General features: G+C 39.6%; 1 protein-coding gene across 2 annotated transcripts in view; it reads right to left on the minus strand.

The window, feature by feature from the left end:
• Positions 1-20620, minus strand: part of TEX11 (testis expressed 11) — a 399429-nt gene that overhangs the window by 231121 nt on the left and 147688 nt on the right. For both annotated transcript variants that reach the window (XM_055266828.1, XM_055266827.2), the window contains one exon: positions 1136-1190. In XM_055266828.1, the coding sequence (XP_055122803.1) occupies positions 1136-1190 (55 nt within the window). The remainder of the gene's footprint in view (positions 1-1135; positions 1191-20620) is intronic.

The following is a 20620-nucleotide window of genomic DNA, read 5'->3' on the forward strand; positions in this document are numbered from 1 at the left end:
CTCTATACCCATTAAACAATAGTTCCCAATTCTCCCCTCTCCCTACCCACTAAAACCACCATTTTACTTTCTGTCTCTATGAATTTGACTACTCTACACACCTCATGTAAGTGGAACCATACATTATCTGTCTTTTTGTGACTGGCTTGTTTCACTCAGCATAGTCTCCTCACAGTTAACCCATGTTGTAGCGTGTGTCAGATTTCTTTCTTTATTAAGCCAGGATAATATTTCATTGCAGTCACTTGTACTAGTTTTATCCTTTAATCATAAGTTCCTTAAGGGCAGAAGCTACATTTTATGCTTCTCTTTTATTCCCCATATATTACAGTGGTAAATACATTAAAAAGGTATCCAGTTACATTTTGATTAATATACTGTAATAGTAGGAATCAAATGGATATTCAAAAAATTCCATTTTGCTACAGAATGTAGTAATTTTACATCACATTTATTTACACAATCACATTTTGCTTGATTACATATTAAGATTAATTTCCATATCCAAGCACGTTCTGTCTGGGCAGTTGGGGAAAAATCTGCAACTTCAAGATATGCAATAAGAAAAGTTAAAACTAGGCCAGGCATGGTAGCTCACTCCTGTAATCCCAGCACTTTGAGAGGCCAAGGTGGGCAAATCACCTGAGGTCAGGAGTTCCAGACCAGCCTAGCCAACATGGCAGAACCCCGTCTCTGCTAAAAACACAAAAATTAGCCAGGTGTGGTGACTCATGCCTGGAGTCCTAGCTACTTGGGAGGTTGAGGCACCAGAATCTCTTGAACCCGGGAGGCAGAGGTTGCAGTGATCCCACCACTGCACTCCAGCCTGGGCAACAGAGCGAGGCTCTATCTCAAAACACACACACACACACACACACACAGAGAGAAAAGAAAGTTAAAATTTACATAGGCAAATGTTGTTCAAAGCACTCTACATATATTAATTCATGGGTACATGCCTATGAGTTAGATTATATTATTATATAAATATACAAAACCAAATAGACTGAGATGTTAAATGATGTGCCCAATAGCTAATCTACTCATAAATGGGGAGTACGCTATTATAATTTTATAACAATAAAATAAAGTAGGTTATTCAACCTACTTGTACAATATTTAACATGATCCTTACCAGCATTTCTGGCCCAGTAGATTTCTTATCCATCTTCCCAATATCATAGCTTTGGCTATCATTAAAAAGGAAAAAATATATATATAAACATATATCCATTTCAAATTATATATTACTAAGAAGACATGGTATAAGCATACTTTATTCCAACTTTTCTGTTTTGCACTACAACAGATTATTATCCATATGATATAATGATATAAAGCAATACTTTCTAACTGTAGAAAACAATTTCCTTAGAAGATACCCAATAAATCAACACTACAATTATATTGATGCTTTTTTCCATTTGGCTATATGTATAGCATTAAATATATATAATAATACTACACTAAATAGGTATAATTTAATATACTGCCTTAAATATATATAACTTAATATGCTACATTAAATATATATAATTTACTGCATTAAATTATTGTAATACATACTGCATTAAAATACTTTACAAGTGTATACAAACTCTTAGTTGGCCATTTAAAGTTGAAGGAATATAAATATATATTTATTTATTAATGATTTACTTCGTTATTTTCGAGACGGAGTCTCATTCTGTCACCCAGGCTGGAGTGCAGTGGCATGATCTCGACTCATTGCAACCTCCATCTCCCAAGTTCAAGCGATTCTCCTGCCTCAGCCTCCCAAGTAGCTAGGATTACAGGAACTCATCACCATGCCTGGCTAATTTTTTTTTTGTATTTTTAGTAGAGATGGAGTTTCACCATGTTGGCCAGGTTGGTCTCGAACTCCAGAGCTCAAGTGATCCACCAGCCTCAGCCTCCCAAAGTGTTGGGCCCGGCCCCGAATAAATATAAATATATATTTAAAATAAAACAAATACAGTTGTTTTCACAGAAACAAACGCTTTAGCAATATTCATTAAGTCTCACACCACCCTTCTGAAGCACTATTAGCTCCATTTTGCGGCTGAGTAAACCAATATAGAAATAAAATTATTTCTGATATTTCCTAGATTGGTACTGAAAATGAGGGTGAGGGGTTGGGGAGCAGAGAAATTTGATTTTCAGTTCTCTGCTTTAATTACAAAACCATATTATCTATGGGACATTCCAGTAACCACAAGTAATATATTAATACTAGTTTCAAGATTTCAAAACCTAATGCCTACAAAGCAAATCAAAGATTATTCACCATAAAATTAGTATTCCAAGGGAGTATGTCAATAAAATCTTGGTGAACTGAACTAACTTGAAGACAATATTTGAAATATTCCTTAAAAAAAAAAAAAAAAACTCTAGGCCAATCACAGTGGCTCACACCTGTAATTCCAGCACTTTGGGATGCTGAGGCGGTTGGATCACTTGAGGTCAGGAGTTTGAGACCAGCTTGGCCAACATGGTGAAACCCCATCTCTATATTAATAATACAAAAATTAGCCAGAGTGGTGGCACATGCCTGTAATCTCAGCTACTTGGGAGACTGAGGCATGATTATCGCTTGAACCTGGGAGGTGGAGGTTGCAGTGAGCCAATATCATGCCACTGCACTCCAGCCTGGGCCACAGAGTGAAACTGTGTCTCAAAATAAATAAATAAATATAAACAAACATAAACTATAAATGACCCAGAACTACCAAACTGACTTTTCAGATTGCTAACAAAGATATAATGCTGGCTTAGTCATTGTAAGCCCTATTTCATAGAGGTCTCCTTTAGTACATTAACCTTATACTTCCAGTTTCTTAAATAACCAGTGAGGGGTGGAACTTCTGCAATGGTGATACAAGGAGCTCTTTAGACACTCTCCCCAGTGAAACAACCACTCATCTGGAAAATTCATTAAAACAACCACTTAGTCTCTGAAAATTGAAATGGTCCTAAGGGCACACAGAAAATGGGAAAACATTTATTCATGAAAATAAACTAAATCTTAGTATAACCAGTGAGAGTCTATGGCATTTGAACTATAAACTGCTCCCATCTATATTGGCTCCATGTGATGGAAGCTGCTCCAGATGGGTGCAGCAAAGAAGATAGGAATTCCCTCTCCCGCCAGCTCCTAAAATCCTAGGCTATGGTTTCACCTGCGGAGGAGCAGGCTGCTAGACTATCTTGCCATTCTCAGGCCTCTGTCATGGAAGTGCTCTGGGCAAGTACGATGGAGAGGACTGGCTTATCTTTGCCCACTCAGCTCTCACTCTTAGGGTAAGGATTCTACCCCAAATGTGACAGGTCAAGAATACTGAGATCCTGATCATCTTTACTCCAGCTGGCTCATCAGGCAGAGGTTTCATGTCAAAAGGGCACATTAAGAAGACCAAGGGCTACCATACCGCCAGAATTTACTAATTTACTAATATGGTAGGGGTGCCATTTCAAGAGAAGCATGCCATGAGCCCAGCTGTAGTCATGTGGCACAGAAGTTCTGACCAGAAGGAAAGAACAGAAGCGAAGAGGAAGAACTCTGCACCTCTTCCTGAGGGGAATGATGTATTTAAAACAGAGCATGGAGAAGAGCATGTCTAAGGACACTGCTGAAAACAATGGAGATCTTGATAGTGAGCAATTAAGAGGGAGCTGGTAGCTCCATGATAATAGTAGCAATAAGGGAAACAGCAGACCAACCAGAAGGTTACCAGAGAACCAGGGAAACAGCCAAGAAGAAAACCTCTGGAGTCACACTTATCTCTAGGGGTCCAGAAGACTGTGCACATGTGCCATTCTGCACCCACTCAGGCACAATCAGAGAAAGTGTTGGGGCAATCTAAAAAGCATTACCCAAGACATAAACAGATCTATCAGCAAAGAATCTTGAGCCTGATTGGCTCAAGGGGCTTAAGCACAACGTCTGACCAAACACCAACTGAAAATTAAGCTAAGATCCAGGGAAGTCAGCTTAAAAATCAAATCGACCTCATACTGAGGGATCTGGGAGACTGTGCACATGCCCAAGACTATGCTTTCTTGGGTATGAGCAGATAAAGAATCTACAAGCTATTAGTCCCCGACCGAATTACTCTCTCTGAGAACTATAAAAGCAGTCTCTAAACAAACATACATCCCACAGGAAAGGATGAAAAAATCTAACTGGCTAAGTGAGCTTAAGCACAACCTTTGGCCAGTAAGTGAACTATGTGGATGCAGGGGTGACTCCATAGGAAGCCATGAAAAGATAAAAACAAGGGGAAAAATTCTGAGCAGGAATATTAGAGGCCACCCAGTGTGGAGAAAATAAATTCCACCAAATTAGTCCAGCCAAGTGACTGAACAAATAAATGACTAAACAAACAATAAAAACAATAAGCCCCAGAAAGAGGAGAAACAGTATCTAGACTTGCTACAATATATTTTCCAAAATGTTTAGTGTTTAACAAAACATTGTAAGACATACAATTAAAAAGTGTGACCTACACAGAAGGAAAAAAGCAAAAGAAACTTCCTTTGAGGAGGCCCAAATGTTGCACTTAATAGAAAAGGACTTCAAAGCAACTTTTATAATTACATCCAAAGAATTTTTTAAAATCGTGTTTAAAAATTAAAGGAAGGTCTGATAACAATGACTCATCGTATGGAGAATATGAGTGTATCAGTTAAGGGACAGGAATTATTATTTTTTTATATTTTTTAATATACTTTACGTTCTAGGGTACATGTGCACAGCCTGCAGGTTTGTTACAAATGTATACGTGTGCTATGTTGGTGGGCTACACCCACTAACTCATCATTTACATTAGGTATATCTCCTAATGTTTATTATTTTTAAAAAAAGAAACAAATGGAAATTCTGGAGTTGAAAAGTACAATAACTGAAATGAAAAATTCAGCAGATTGGAGCAGGCAAAAGAAACAATAAACTAACTTGAAGAGCAATAGAAACAATACAAATCTGAGGAATAAACAGAAAAAAATGAAGAAAAATGAATACGGGCTCAGAAAAATGTAAGACACCATTAAGCACACTAACATATACATAATGGGAGTACCAGAAGAAAAGAAAGAAAAGGACAAATAAATATTCAAAGAAATGATGGTCTTAAAACTCCCCAAATTTGATGAAAAACAATAATCTACACATCCAAGAAGCTCAATGAAATTCAACAGGATAAGCATTAAAAAAGCTACATCCAGACACATGATGAGCGAAAACTGTTGAACATCAAAGATGAAGAGAAAATCTTGAAAACAGTAAGAGAAAAATGACTCATCACATACAGGGGAGTAACAATAGGATTAACAGCTGACACCCCTCAGAGTTCATGGAGTACAGAAGGCAAAAAGGACGCATTCAAAAATCTGTGAAATTAGAATCCTATATCTAGAAAAGCTATCTTTCAAAATTAAGAGTAAATAAATACATTCCCAGGTAAACAAAAAGTGAGAGAATTTCTTGTTAGCCAATCTGTCTTATAAGAAATACAAAAGGAGGTTCTTCATGCTGAAGGCAAGTGACACTAGAGAATAATTTGAATTCATATGAAAAAATAAACAGTGCTAGTAATTATGAGGGTAATTATAAAAGAAAGTATGATTATATATGCCTTCTACTTTCTTTTCTTAATTTATGCAATTCCTCAGGGATCTAGAACTAGAAATACCATTTGACCCAGCCATCCCATTACTGGGTATATACCCAAAGGATTATAAATCATGCTGCTATAAAGACACATGCACACGTATGTTTATTGGGGCACTATTCACAATAGCAAAGACTTGGAACCAACCCAAATGTCCAATAATGATAGACTGGATTAAGAAAATGTGGCACATATACACCATGGAATACTATGCAGCCATAAAAAATGATGAGTTCATGTCCTTTGTAGGGACATGGATGAAACTGGAAAACATCATTCTCAGTAAACTATCACAAGGACAAAAAAACAAACACTGCATGTTCTCACTCATAGGTGGGAATTGAACAATGAGAACTCATGGACACAGGAAGGGGAACATCACACTCCGGGGACTGTTGTGGGGTGGGGGGATGGGGGAGGGATGGCATTAGGAGATATACCTAATGCTAAATGACGAGTTAATGGGTGCAGCAAACCAACATGGCACATGGATACATATGTAACAAACCTGCACATTGTGCACATGTACCCTAAAACCTAAAGTATAATAATAAAATAAAATAAAAAAAGCAACTGCGTAAAAAAATTCTTAAGGTGTATTACTGGGGCATAACATTTGTAATATATTTGATAACAATTAACACAAAGGAGTAGATGGGGTGGGAAAGAAATTAAGGAAATTACACCAGATGGTAATTCAAATCTAAAAGAAGAAATGAAGTGAACCAAAAGTTATAAGAAGGTTGAAAATTTAAAAACAAAATAAATATGTTTGTGCTCTCTTTTATCTGTAATCTTCTTTAAAATACATAAGATTTTGCAAAGCAATAATTATAACCATGCATTCTTGAGTTTTTAAACATATACAGACATAGTAAGTATAATAATAATCACCAAAAAAGAAAAGAGAATAAAGCTATGAAGTAGTAAAGCTTTTATCATCTGAAGTCAGGAGTTCTAGACCAGCCTGGCCAGCATGGAGAAACCCCTTCTCTACCAAAAATACAAAAATTAGCCAGGCATGGTGGCACGGGCCTGTAATCCCAGCTATTCGGGAGGCTGAGGTAAGAGAATTGCTTGAACCCGGGTGGCGGAGATTGCAGTGAGCCGAGATGTCACTACTGCACCCCAGCCTGGGTGACAGAGCAAGACTCTGTCTCAAAAAAAAAAAAAAAAGAAAAGAAAAAGACAAGAAAATGTAATCCAGAAAATGTTACACAAATTAAAATAGTATACTATAAAATATCCACCTAAGATCAGCAATTCCAGAGGTGGAACAAGATGATGGAATAGAAGGCTCCACCAATCGTCCCTCCTGCTGCAAGGACACCAATTTAACAACTATCTACACAAAAAAAGCACCTTCCTAAGAACCAGAAATCAGGTGGGCACTCACAGTACCTGGTTTTAACCTCATATTGCTAAAAGAGGCACTAAAGAGGTAGAAAAACAGTCTTGAATCACAGAAGCCACCCTTCCCCCATCCCCTGGCAGTGGCGGTGTGGTGCAAAGAGCATTGCTGTGTGCTGGGGGAAGGAGAGCACAACAATTAAGAGGCATTGAACTCACCGCTGCTCCGTTATAGCAGAAAGAAAAGCAGGACCAAGCTCAGCTGACGCCTGCCCGTGGAGGGAGTGTTTAAACCAGCCCAAACCAGAATGGAATTGCTGATCCTAGCAGTCAGACCTTGAGTTCCCACAAGCCCCGCCACCATGGGCTAAAGTACTGTAGGTCTGTAAACGAACTTTAAAGGCAGCCTAGGCCACAAAGACTGCAAATCCTAAGAGAGTCCTAGTGCTGAACTAAGCCCAGAGTCACCGGAATTTGCGGGGTGGGGGGGGCGGGGAGGGCATGCAAACTACTGAGACACCAGCCAGGGTGGCTAGAGAGTGCTGACATCACCTCTCTCCTAACCCCAGGCTGCACAGCTCAACAAGACTCCAAAAGAGACCCCTTCCTTCCACTTAAGGAAAGAAAATGGAAGAGTCGGGAGAACTTTGTCTTGCATCTTGGATACCAGCTGAGCTACAGTAGGATAGAGCATGGGTCAGTGTTGTGAGGGCCCCTTTCAGACCCTAGCTCCTGAACATTTCTAAACAAATCCTGGGCCAGCAGGGAACCCACTGCCTTGAAGGGAAGAACCCAGTTCTGGCGTCATTCATCACCTGCTAACCAAAGAGTCCTTGGGCCCTGAATAACCAACAGTGACACCCAGGTACTACATCAAGGGCATTAGGTGAGCCTCAAACTGGCTGGCTTCAGATGAGACTCAGTGCATTACTAGCTGTGGTGGATATGAGGCGAAACTCCTTTTGCTTGAGAAAAACAGGGGGAAAAATAAAGGGGACTGTGTCTTGTACTTCGAATACCAGCTCAACCACAGCAGGACAGGACAAGGGTCAGGGTTGTGAGGCCTCCTCTCCAGGTCCTAGCTCCCGGACATTTCTGCACAAACCCTGGGCCAGAAGAGAACCCTCTCTCTTGAAGGAAAGGACCTAGTTCTAGAATCATTCATCATCTGCTAACCAAAGAGCCCTTGGGCCCTGAATAACCAGCAGTGATACTTAGGTCCTACGTCAAGGACTTTGGGTGAGACCCTGAGACTTGCTGACTTCGGGTGAGACTCAGCACATTCCCAGCTATGGTGGCTTCAGGGAGAGACCCTTCTGCTTCAGAAAAATAGAGGGAAAAGTAGAGGGGACTGTGTCTTGCATCTTAGGTACCAGCTCAGCCACAGGGGAGTAGAGCACCAAGCAAGCTCCTAGGGTCCCCAATTCCAGGATTGGCTCTTGAATGGCATTTCTGGACCATGAGTGAGAAGGGAGCTGGGTGCTGTGAAGGGTAAGTCCCAGACCAGGCAGCATTCACCAAAAGCTGACTGAAGAGCCCTTGGGCCTTAAGGAAACAGTAGTCAGCAGTAGTCAGGCAGTACTCCTTGTGGCCTGGGATGGCAGTTGCCACAAGGTGAGGTTCCTCTGCCTTTGGAAAGGGGGAGGGAAGAGTGGAAGGGATTGCATCTTGTGGTTTAACTGACAGCTCAGTCACAGTAAAATATAATACAGCACTGGGTAAATAAGGTTTCTGACTCTAGTCCCTGGCTCCCAAATGGCACTTCTGTACTCTTCTGTGGTGTGGGGGAAACTCACTGCCCTGAAGAGAACACAGGCCTGGCTAGCTTTGCCATCTACTGACTATAGAGCCCCAGGGTCTTGAGCAAACATAGGTGGTAGGTAGAGAGTGGTTACAGCAAACCTTGGGTGAGACCCAGTGCTGTGCTGGCTTCAAGTATGACCCGGCACAGTCAAAGTGGTAGTGCTTATGTCACTAAACCCCAAGTTTCAGGTAGCTCAGAAAGAGAGGGAGAGAGACTCTGTTTGCTGAGGAGAAAGTAAGGGAAGAAAACAAGAGCCTCTGCTTGGTAATCCAGAGAATTCTCCCAGATCTTGCCCAAGACCATCAAGGTAGTACCTCCACATGTCTACAAGAACCAGAGCATTAGTGGGCTTGGGATGCCCCCTAAAACAGATACAGCTCAGATCACAACACCCAAGTCCTTCTGAACATGGGGAAAGCCTTCCCAAGAAGGGTGGATACAAACAAGCCAAGACTGTGAAGTCTAAAATAAATACCTAACACTAAAATGCCCACACACTGAAGAACATCTACAAGTATCAAGACAATCCGGGAATACATGGCCACATCAAGTAAAATGAGGCACCAGAAACCAATCCTGGAGAAACAGAGATATGTGACCTTTCAGACAGGGAATTGAAAATAGCTGTTTTGAGGAAACTTGAAGAAATTCAAGATAACACAGAGAAGGGATTCAGAATCCTGTCAGATAAACTTAACAAGCTTTTGTTAAGTTTTAATAGACAAATTTATTTGAAATTAAAAGAATAAAGCAGAAATTCTGGAGTTGTGCAGAAATTCTGGAGTTGTAAACTGCAATTGGCATAATGAACAAGACTGCATCAGAATCTTTAAATAGCAGAATTGATCAAGTAGAAGAAAGAACTAGTGAGCTTGAAGATGGGCTATTTGAAAATATACGGTCAGAGGAGACAAAAGAAAAAAGAATAAAAAACAATGAAGCAGATCTACAAGATCTAGAAAATAGCCTCAAAAGGGCAAATCTAAGCATCATTGACCTTAAAGAAGAAGCAAAGAAAGAGATAAGATTAGAAAGTTTATTCAAAGTGGGGAGGCTTCCAAGATGGCTGAGTAAAAACAGCTCCAGTCTGCAGCTCCCAGCAAGATTGACGCAGAAGATGGGTGATTTCTGCATTTCCAACTGAGGTACCTGGTTTATCTCACTGGGACTAGTTGGACAGTGGGTGCAGCCCACAGAGGGTGAACCAAAGCAGGACAGTGCATCGCCTCACCTGGGAAGCACAAGGGGTCTGGGGACTTTCCTTTCCTGGCCAAGGGAAGCCATGACAGTCTGTACCTGGAGGAATGGTATACTCCTGCCCAAATACTGTGCTTTTCCTACAGTCTTCACAACTGGCAGACCAGGAAGTTCCCTCCCGTGCTTGGCTCCACGGGTCGCATGCCCAAGGAGCCTTGCTCACTGCTAGCCCAGCATCTAAGATCAACCTGCAACTCAGCAGCTTGGCGGGGGGAGGGGTGTCGCCATTGCTGAGGCTTGAGTAGGCGGTTTTGTGCTCACTGTGTAAATAAAGAGGCCAGGAAGCTCGAACTGGGCAGAGCCCACTGCAGCTCAGCAAGGCCTACTGCCTTGCTGTAGACTCCACCTCTGTGGGCAGGGCATAGCAGAACAAAAGGCAGCAGATAGCTTTGGCAGACCTAAATGTCCCTGTCTGACAGCTCTTAAGAGAGCAGTGGTTCTCCCAGCATGGCATTAAAGCTCAGAGAACGGACAGACTGCCTCCTCAAGTGGGTCCCAGACCCCTGTGTAGCCTGACTGGGAGACACCTCCCAGTAGGGACTAACAGACACCTCATACAGGTGGGTGCCCCTCTGGGACAAAGCTTCCAGAGGAAGGATCAAGCAGCAATATTTGCTATTCTGCAGCCTCCACTGGTGATCCCAGGCAAACAGGGTCTGGAGTGGACCTCCAGCAAACTCCAACAGACCTGCAGCTGAAGGGCTCGACTGTTAGAAGGAAAACTAACAAACAGAAAGGAATAGCACCAACATCAACAAAAAGGACATCTACACCAAAATCCCATCTGTAGGTCACCAACATCAAAGACCAAAGGTAGATAAAACCACAAAGATGGGGAGAAACCAGAGCAGAAAAGTTGAAAATTCCAAAAACCAGAGTGCCTCTTCTCCTCCAAAGGATTGGAGTTCCTCACCAGCAAAGGAACAAAACTGGATGGAGAATGAGTTTTACAAGTTGACAGAAGTAGGCTTCAGAAGGTTGGTAATAACACATTTCTCCAAGCTAAAGGAGCATGTTCTAATCCATCGCAAGGAAGCTAAAAACCTTGAAAAAAAGTTAGACAAATGGCTAACCAGAATAAACAGTGTAGAGAAGACCTTAAATGAGCTGATGGAGCTGAAAACCACAGCACGAAAACTTTGTTACACATGCACAAGCTTCGATAGCTGATTGGATCGAGTGGAAGGAAGGATATCAGTGATTGAAGATCAAATTAATGAAATAAAGTGAGAAAACAAAGTTGGAGAAAAAAGAGTGAAAAGAAACGGACAAAGCCTCCAAGAAATATGGGACTCTGTGAAAAGACCAAATCTACGTTTGATTGGTGTTCCTGAAACTGAGGTGGAGAATGGATCCAAGTTAGAAAACACTCTTCAGGATATTATCCAGGAGACCTTCCCAACCTAGCAAGGCAGGCCAACATTCAAATTCAGGAAATACAGAGAATACCACAAAGATACTCCTCAAGAAGAGCAACCCCAAGACACAAAATTGTCAGATTCACCAAGGTTGAAATGAAGGAAAAAAACATTAAGGGCAGCCAGAAAGAAAGGTCAGGTTACTCACAAAGGCAAGCCCATCAGACTAACAGCGGATCTCTTGGCACAAACCCTACAAGCCAGAAGACAGTGACGGCCAATATTCAACATTCTTAAAGAAAAGAATTTTCAACCCAGAATTTCATATCCAGCCAAACTAAGCTTCATAAGTGAAGGAGAAATAAAATCTTTTACAGACAAGCAAATGCTGAGACATTTTGTCACCACCAGGCCTGTTTTATAAGAGCTCCTGAAGGAAGCACTAAACATGGAAAAGAACAACTGGTACCAGCCACTGCAAAAACATGCCAAATTGTAAAGACAGTCTATGCTAGGAAGAAACTGCATCAATTAATGGGCAAAATAACCAGCTAACATCATAATCACAAGATCAAATTCACTCATAACAATATTAACCTTAAATGTAAATGAGCTAAATACCCCAATTAAAAGACACAGACTGGCAAATTGGATAAAGAGTTAAGACCCATCATTGTGCTGTGTTCAGGAGACCCATCTCATGTGCAGAGACAAACATAGGCTCAAAATAAAGGGATGGAGGAAGATATACCAAGCAAATGAAAAGCAAAAAAAAAAAAAAAAAAAAAAGCAGGGGTTGCAACCCTAGTCTCTGATAAAACACACTTCAAACCAACAAAGATCAAAAGAGACAAAGAAGGTCATTACATAACGGTAAAAGGATCAGTTCAACAAGAGCTAAGTATCCTAAATATATATGCACCCAATACAGGAGCACCCAGATTCATAAAGCAAGTCCTTAGAGACCTACAAAGAGACTTAGACTCCCACACAATAATAACGGGAGACTTTAACACCCCACTGTCAATATTAGACAGATCAACAAGACAGAAGGTTAACAAGGATATCCAGGAATTGAACTCAGCTCTGCACCAAGCGGACCTAATGGACATCTACAGAACTCTCCACCCCAAATCAACAGAATATACATTCTTCTCAGGAACACATCGCACTTATTCTAAAATTGACCACATCATTGGAAGTAAAACACTCTTCAGCAAACACAAAAGAAAAGAAATCACAACAGTCTCTCAGACCATAGTGCAATCAAATTAGAACTCAGGATTAAGAAACTCACTCAAAACCGCTCAACTACATGGAAACTGAACAACCTGCTCCTGAATGACTACTGGGTAAATAACAAAATGAAGGGAGAAATAAACATGTTCTTTGAAACAGACGAGAACAAAGACACAATAAACCAGAATCTCTGGGACACATTTAAAGCAGTGTGAAGAGGGAAATTTAGAGCACTAAATGCCCACAAGACAAAGCAGGAAAGATCTAAAATTGACACCCTAATATCACAATTAAAAGAACTAAAGAAGCAAGAGCAAACAAATTCAAAAGCTAGCAGAAGGCAAGAAATAACTAAGATCAGAGCAGAACGAAGGAGATAGAGACACAAAAAACCCTTCAAAAAATCAATGAATCCAGGAGCTGGTTTTTTGAAAATCAACAAAATAGATAGACTGTTAGCAAGACTAATAAAGAAGAAAAGAAAGAAGAATCAAATAGACGCAATAAAAAATGATAAAGGGGACATCACCACTGATCCCTCAGAAATACAAACTACCATCAGAGAATACTATAAACACCTCTATGCAAATAGACCAGAAAATCTAGAAGAAATGGTAAATTCCTCGACACATACACCCTCCCAAGACTAAACCAGGAAGAAGTTGAATCTCTGAATAGACCAATAACAGATTCCAAAATTGAGGCAATAATTAATATAGCCTACCAACCAAAAAAAGTCCAGGACCAGACGGACTCACAGCCAAATTCTATCAGAGGTTCAAAGAGGAGCTGGTACCATTCCTTCTGAAACTATTCCAATCAACAGAAAAAGAGGGAATCCTCCCTAACTCATTTTATGAGGCCAACATCATCCTGACACCAAAGCCTGGCAGGGACACAACAAAAAAAGAGAATTTTAGACCAATATCCCTGATGAACATTGATGCAAAAATCCTCAATAAAATACTGGCAAACCAAATCCAGCAGCACATCAAAAAGCTTATCCACCATGATCAAGTGGGCTTCATCCCTGGGATGCAAGGCTGGTTCAACATATGCAAATCAATAAATGTAATCCAGCATATAAACAGAACCAAAGACAAAAACCACATGATTCTCTCAATAGATGCAGAAAAGGCCTTTGACAAAATTCAACAGCCCTTCATGCTACAAACTCTCAATAAATTAGGTATTGATGGGACGTATCTCAAAATAATAAGAGCTATCTATGACAAACCCATAGCCAATATCATATTGAATGGGCAAAAACTGGAAGCATTCCCTTTGAAAACCAGCACAAGACAAGGATGCCCTCTCTCACCACTCCTATTCAACATAATGTTGGAAGTTCTGGCCAGGACAATCAGGCAAGAGAAAGAAATAAAGGATATTCAATTAGGAAAAGAGGAAGTCAAATTGTCTCTGTTTGCAGATGACATGATTGTATATTTAGAAAACCCCATCGTCTCAGCCCAAAATCTCCTTAAACTGATAAACAACTTCAGCAAAGTCTCAGGATATAAAATCAATGTGCAAAAATCACAAGCATTCTTATATACCAAGTACAGACAAACAGAGAGCCAAATCATGGGTGAACTCCCATTCACAATTGCTTCAAAGAGAATAAAATACCTAGGAATCCAGCTTACAAGGGATGTGAAGGACCTCTTCAAGGAGAACTGCAAACCACTGCTCAACGAAATCTAAGAGGACACAAACAAATGGAAGAACATTCCATGCTCATGGATAGGAATAATCAATATCATGAAAATAGCCATACTGCCCAAGGTAATTTATAGATTCAATGCCATCCCCATCAAGCTACCAATGACTTTCTTCACAGAATTCGAAAAACTACTTTAAAGTTCATACGGAACCAAAAAAGGGCCCACATTACCAAGACAATCCTCAGCCAAAAGAACAAAGCTGGAGGCATCATGCTACCTGACTTCAAACTATACTACAAGGCCACAATAACCAAAACAGCATGGTACTGGTACCAAAACAGAGATATAGACCAATGGAACAGAACAGAGGCTTCAGACACCACACATCTACAACCATCTGATCTTTGACAAACCTGACAAAAATAAGAAATGGGGAAAGGATTCCCTATTTAATAGATGGTGCTGGGAAAACAGGCTAGCCATATGTAGAAAGCTGAAACTGGATTCCTTCCTTATAGCTTATAGAAAAATTAACTCAAGATGGATTAAAGACTTAAATGTTAGACCTAAAACCATAAAAACCCTAGAAGAAAACCTAGGCAATACCATTCAGGACATAGGCATGGGCAAAGACTTCATGTCTAAAACACCAAAAGCAATGGCAACAAAAGCAAAAATTGACAAATGGGATCTAATTGAACTAAAGAGCTTCTGCACGGCAGAAGAAACTATCATCAGAGTGAACAGGCAACCTACAGAATGGGAGAAAATTTTTGCAATCTACCCATCTGACAAAGGGTTAATGTCCGGAATCTACAAAGAACTTAAACAAATTTACAAGAAAAACAGCAACAACCCCATGAAAAAATGGACAAAGGATATGAACAGACACTTCTCAAAAGAAGACATTTATGCAGCAAACAGACATATGAAAAAATGCTCATCATCACTGGCCATCAGAGAAATGCAAATCAAAACCACAATGAGATACCATCTCATACTGGTTAGAATGGCGATCATTAAAAGGTCAGGAAACAACAGATGCTGGAGAGGATATGGAGAAATAGGAACGCTTTTACACTGTTAGTAGGAGTGTAAACTAGTTCAACCATTGTTGAAGACAGTGTTTCGATTCCTCAAGGATCTAGAACTAGAAGTACCATTTGACCCAGTGATCCCATTACTGGGTATATACTCAAAGGATTATAAATCATGCTACTATAAAGACACATGCACACGTATGTTTATTGTGGCACTATTCACAATAGCAAAGACTTGGAACCAACCCAAATGTCCATCAATGATATACTGGATTAAGAAAATGTGGCACATATACACCATGGAATACTACGCAGCCATAGAAAATGATGAGTTCATGTCCTTTGTAGGGACGTGGATGAAGCTGGAAACCATCATTCTCAGCAAACTATCACAAGGACAGAAAACCAAACACTGCATGTTCTCACTCATAAGTGGGAGTTGATCAATGAGAACACATGGACACGGGGTGGGGAACATCACACAATAGCATTAAGAGAAGTACCTAATGTAAGTGACTAGTTGATGGGTGCAGCAAATCAACATGGCATATGTACACCTATGTAACAAACCTGCATGTTGCGTACATGTACCCTAGAACTTAAAGTGTAATAAAAAAAGAGAGAAAGTTTATTCAAAGGGATAATAATAGAGAACTTCCCAAACCTACAAAGAGATATCAATATCCAAATACAAAGCAGTTATAGAACACCAGATTTAATCCAAAGAACGCTACCTCAAGGTATTTAATAATCAAACTCCTAAAGCCCAAGGATAAAGAAAGGATCCTAAAAGCAGTAAGAGAAAAGAAAAAAATAACATACAATAGAGCTCCAATACATCAAGCAGTCTTTTCAATGGAAACCTTACAGGCCAGGAGACAGTAGCATGATGTATTTAAACTGTTGAAGGAAAAGAACTTTTACCCTAAAGTAGTATATACAGCAAAAATATCCTTTAAACATGAAGGAGAAATGAAAACTTTTCCAGACAAACAAAAGCTGAGGAATTTCATGAACACCTGACCTGTCCTGCAAGAAATGCTGAAGAGAGTACTTCAATCAGAAAGAAAAGGATGTTCGTGAGCAGTAAGTAATCACTTGAAGGTACAAAACTCACTGGTAATAGTAAGTACACAGAAAAACACAGAATGTTATGACACTGTAACTGTGGTGTGCAAACTACTTTTATCTTAAGTAGAAAGACTAAATAATGAACCAATCAAAAATAACAACTACAACAACTTTTCAAGACATAGACAGTACAATAAGATATAAACAGGAAAAAACGTTTAAAAGCAGGGGGTCAAAGCTCTTAAAGCAGGAACCGGGCTTCACAGCAGGAGATGAGTGGTGGGTGAGTGAGCATTACTGCCTGAGCTCCACCTTCTGGCAGATCAGCAGCAGCATTAGATTATCATAGGAGCACGAACCCTACTGTGAACTGCGCATGCAAGGGATCTAGGCTGCACACTCCTTATGAGGATCTAATACCTAATGATCTGAGATGAAAGAGTTTCATCCAAAAACCATTACCCCCTTCCGATCCCCCACCCCCGCTCCATGGAAAAACTGTCTTCCACGAAACCGGTCCCTGGTGCCAAAAAGTTTGGGGACCGCTGCCTTAAAGAATTAAAATGAGGGCCAAGCATGATGGCTCATGCCTGTAATCCCAGCACTTTGGGAGGCTGAGGGGGCAGATCACTATGAGGATGCAAAAACAGAAGAATGATATGATGGACTTTGGGGACTCAGAAGGAGGAGGATGGAAGAGGGCTTAGGGATAAAAAATTACATATTACGTACAGTGTACACTGCTTGGGTGTCGGGTACGCCAAAATCTCAGAAAAAAACACTAAAGAACTTGCCCATGTAACCGAAAACTACCTGTTCGGAAAAAAAAAACTATTGAAATAAAATAAAAAATTATAAAAAATAGTTACAGTGGTGGGTAGCAGAAATATCTCATGCCAATGGACACCAAAAAAGAGCAGGAGTGCTGATATTTATATCACACAAACTAGGTGTCAAGACAAAAACTATAAGAAGAGACAAAGAAGGTCACTATATAACGATAAAGGGAACAATTCCACAAGAGGATATAACAATTTTAAATATATATGCACCCAACATTGGAGCATCAAGATATATAAAGCAAATATTATCAGAGATAAAGAGAAACATAGACTTCAATACAATAATAGCTGTAGATGTCAACACCCCACTTTCGGCATTGGACAGATCTTCCAGACAGAAAATCAAAAAAGAAGCATCAGACTTAATTTGCACTATAGAACATATGCATCTAATGGATATTTACAGAACATTTCATCCAACAGCTGCAGAATACACATTCTTTTCCTCAGCACATGGATCATTCTCAAAGATAGACCAAATGTTAGGTCACAAAACAAGTTGTAAACACGTAAAAATTTAAAATAATACCAAGCATCTCTGACCACAATGGAATAAAATTAGAAACCAACAACAACAAGAATTTTGGAAACTATACAAATCCATGAAAATTAAACAATATGCTCCTGAATGACCAGTGAGTCAATGAAGAAATTAAGAAAAAAGCTGAAAAATTTCTGGAAACAAATGATAATGGAAACATCACATACCAAAATGTACGGAATACAGCAAAAGAAATGCTAAGAGGGAAGTTTATAGCTATAACTCCCTACATCAAAAAAGAAGAAAATTTTCAAATAAACAACCTAACAATACACCTTTAAGGACTAGAAAAGCAAGAACAAACCAAACCCAAAATTAGCAGAAGAAAAGAAATACTACAGGTCAGAGCAGAAATAAATAAAATTGAAATAAAGAAAATAACACATAAGATCAATGAAACAAAAATGCGGTTTTTTGAAAAGTTAAACAAAATTGACAAAACTTTAGCCAGACTATCTAAGAAAAAAATACAGAAGATACAAATATTAAAATCACAGATCAAAAAGGAGACACAACCGACACCACAAAAATTCAAAGGATAATTAGTGGCCACTATGAACAACTATATGCCAATAAATTGAAAAATTTAAAGAAATGAAAAAATTTCTAGAAGCAAACAACCTACCAAGTTTGAAGCATAAAGAAATCCAAAACCTGAACACACCAACAACAACTAATGAGATCAAAGCTATAATAAAAAGTCTCCCAGTAAAGAAAAGCTGGGGTCCAATGACTTTACTGCTGAATTCTATGAAATATTTAAAGAACTAATACCAATCCTACTCAAACTGCTCTGAAAAATAGAAGAGGGACTATATCCAAACTCATTCTACGAGGCCAGTATTACCCTGATACCAACCAGATAAAGATGCATCAAAAAAAGAAAACTACAGGCCAATATTTCTGATGAATATTGATGCAAAAATCCTCAACAAAATATTAGCAAATCAAATTCAGCAATATATGGCCGAGCGCGGTGTCTCACACCTGTAATCCCAGCAGTTTGGGAGGCCGAGGCAGATGAATCACTTAAGGCCAGGAGTTCGAGACTAGCCTGGCCAACATGGTGAAACCCCATCTCTACTAAAACCACAGAAATTAGCTGGGCGTGGTGGCACATGCCTGTAATCCCAGCTACTCGGGTGGCTGAGGCACGAGAATCGCTTGAACTCAGGAAGCGGAGGTTGCAGTGAATGGAGATCATGCCACTGCACTCCAGCACTCCAGCCTGGGTGACAGAGCAAGACATTGTCTCAAAACAACAACAACAACAACAAGCCCAATATATTAAAAAGATCATCATGACCAAGTGTGATCCACCCTTGGGATGCAAACATCATTCAACATATACAAATCAATCAATGTGATACATCATATCAACAGAATAAAGGATAAAAACCATATGACCATTTCAATTGATGCTGAAAAAGCATTTGAGAAAATCCAACATCCCTTCATGATATAAACCCTCAAAAAAACTGGGGATACAAGGAACATACCTTAACATAATAAAAGCCATATATAACAGACCCACAGCTAGTATCATAAGGAATGGGGAAGAACTGAAAGCCTTTCCTCTAAGATCTGGAACACAACAAGGATGCCCACTGTCATCACTATTATTCAACATACTACTGGAAGTCTTAGCTAAAGCAATCAGAGAAGAGGAAGAAATGACGAACATCCACTTTGGAAAAAAAGAAGTCAAATTATCTTTGCTTGCAGAAAATATAATCTCACATTTGGAAAAACCTAAAGACTACACCAAAAAACTATTAAAACTGATTTAAAAGTTCAGTAAAGTTGCAGGATACAAAATCAACATACAAAAATCAGTAGCATTTCTACAAGCCAAGAGTGAACAATGTGAAAAAGATATAAAAGAAGTAATCCTATTTATAATAGCCACAAATAAAATTAAACACCTATGAATTAACCAAAGAAGTGAAAGATCCCTATAATGACAACTATAAAACACTGATGAAATAAATTGAAGAGGACCGGGTGTGGTGGTTCACGCCTGTAATCCCAGCACTTTGGGAGGCTGAGGAAGGCAGATCACTTGAAATCAGGAGTTCCAGAACAACCTGGCCAACATAGTGAAACCCTGGCTCTACTAAAAATGCAAAACTTAGCTCGGCATGGTGCTGCATGCCTGTAATCCCAGCTACTTGGGAGGCTGTGGCAGAAGAATCACTTGAACCCAGGTGGTAGAGGTTGCAGTGAGCTGAGATTGTGCCACTACACTCCAGCGTGGGTGACAGAGCAAGACTCTGTCTCAAAAAAAGAAAAAAAAAGGAAGAAGCTCCATCTCAGAAAAAGAAAGAAAGAAAGAAATTGAAGAGGACACCAAAAAGTGGAAAGATATTACATGTTAATGAATTGGAAGAACCCATACTGTTAACACGTCCATACTACCCAAAGCAATCTACAGATTCGCCGCAATCCCTATCAAAACACCAATGACATTCTTCATAGAAATAGAAAAAAAAATCCTGAAATTTATATGGAACCACAAAACACCCAGAATAGTCAAAGCTATCCTAAGCAAAAAGAACAAATCTGGAAGAATCACACTACCTGATTACAAATTATACTACAGAGCTATTGTAACCAAAATAGCATGGTACTGGCATGAAAACAGACGCATAGACCAATGGAACAGAATAGAGATCCCAGAAACAAATCCACACACCTAACAGTGAACTCATTTTGAGTGTCAAGCACATACACTGGAAAAAAGAAAGAGTCTTGAAGAAATGGTGCTGGGGAATCCAATATG

Source organism: Symphalangus syndactylus, chromosome X (assembly GCF_028878055.3).
Source record: "Symphalangus syndactylus isolate Jambi chromosome X, NHGRI_mSymSyn1-v2.1_pri, whole genome shotgun sequence".
In the NCBI taxonomy this organism is placed as follows: domain Eukaryota; kingdom Metazoa; phylum Chordata; class Mammalia; order Primates; family Hylobatidae; genus Symphalangus; species Symphalangus syndactylus.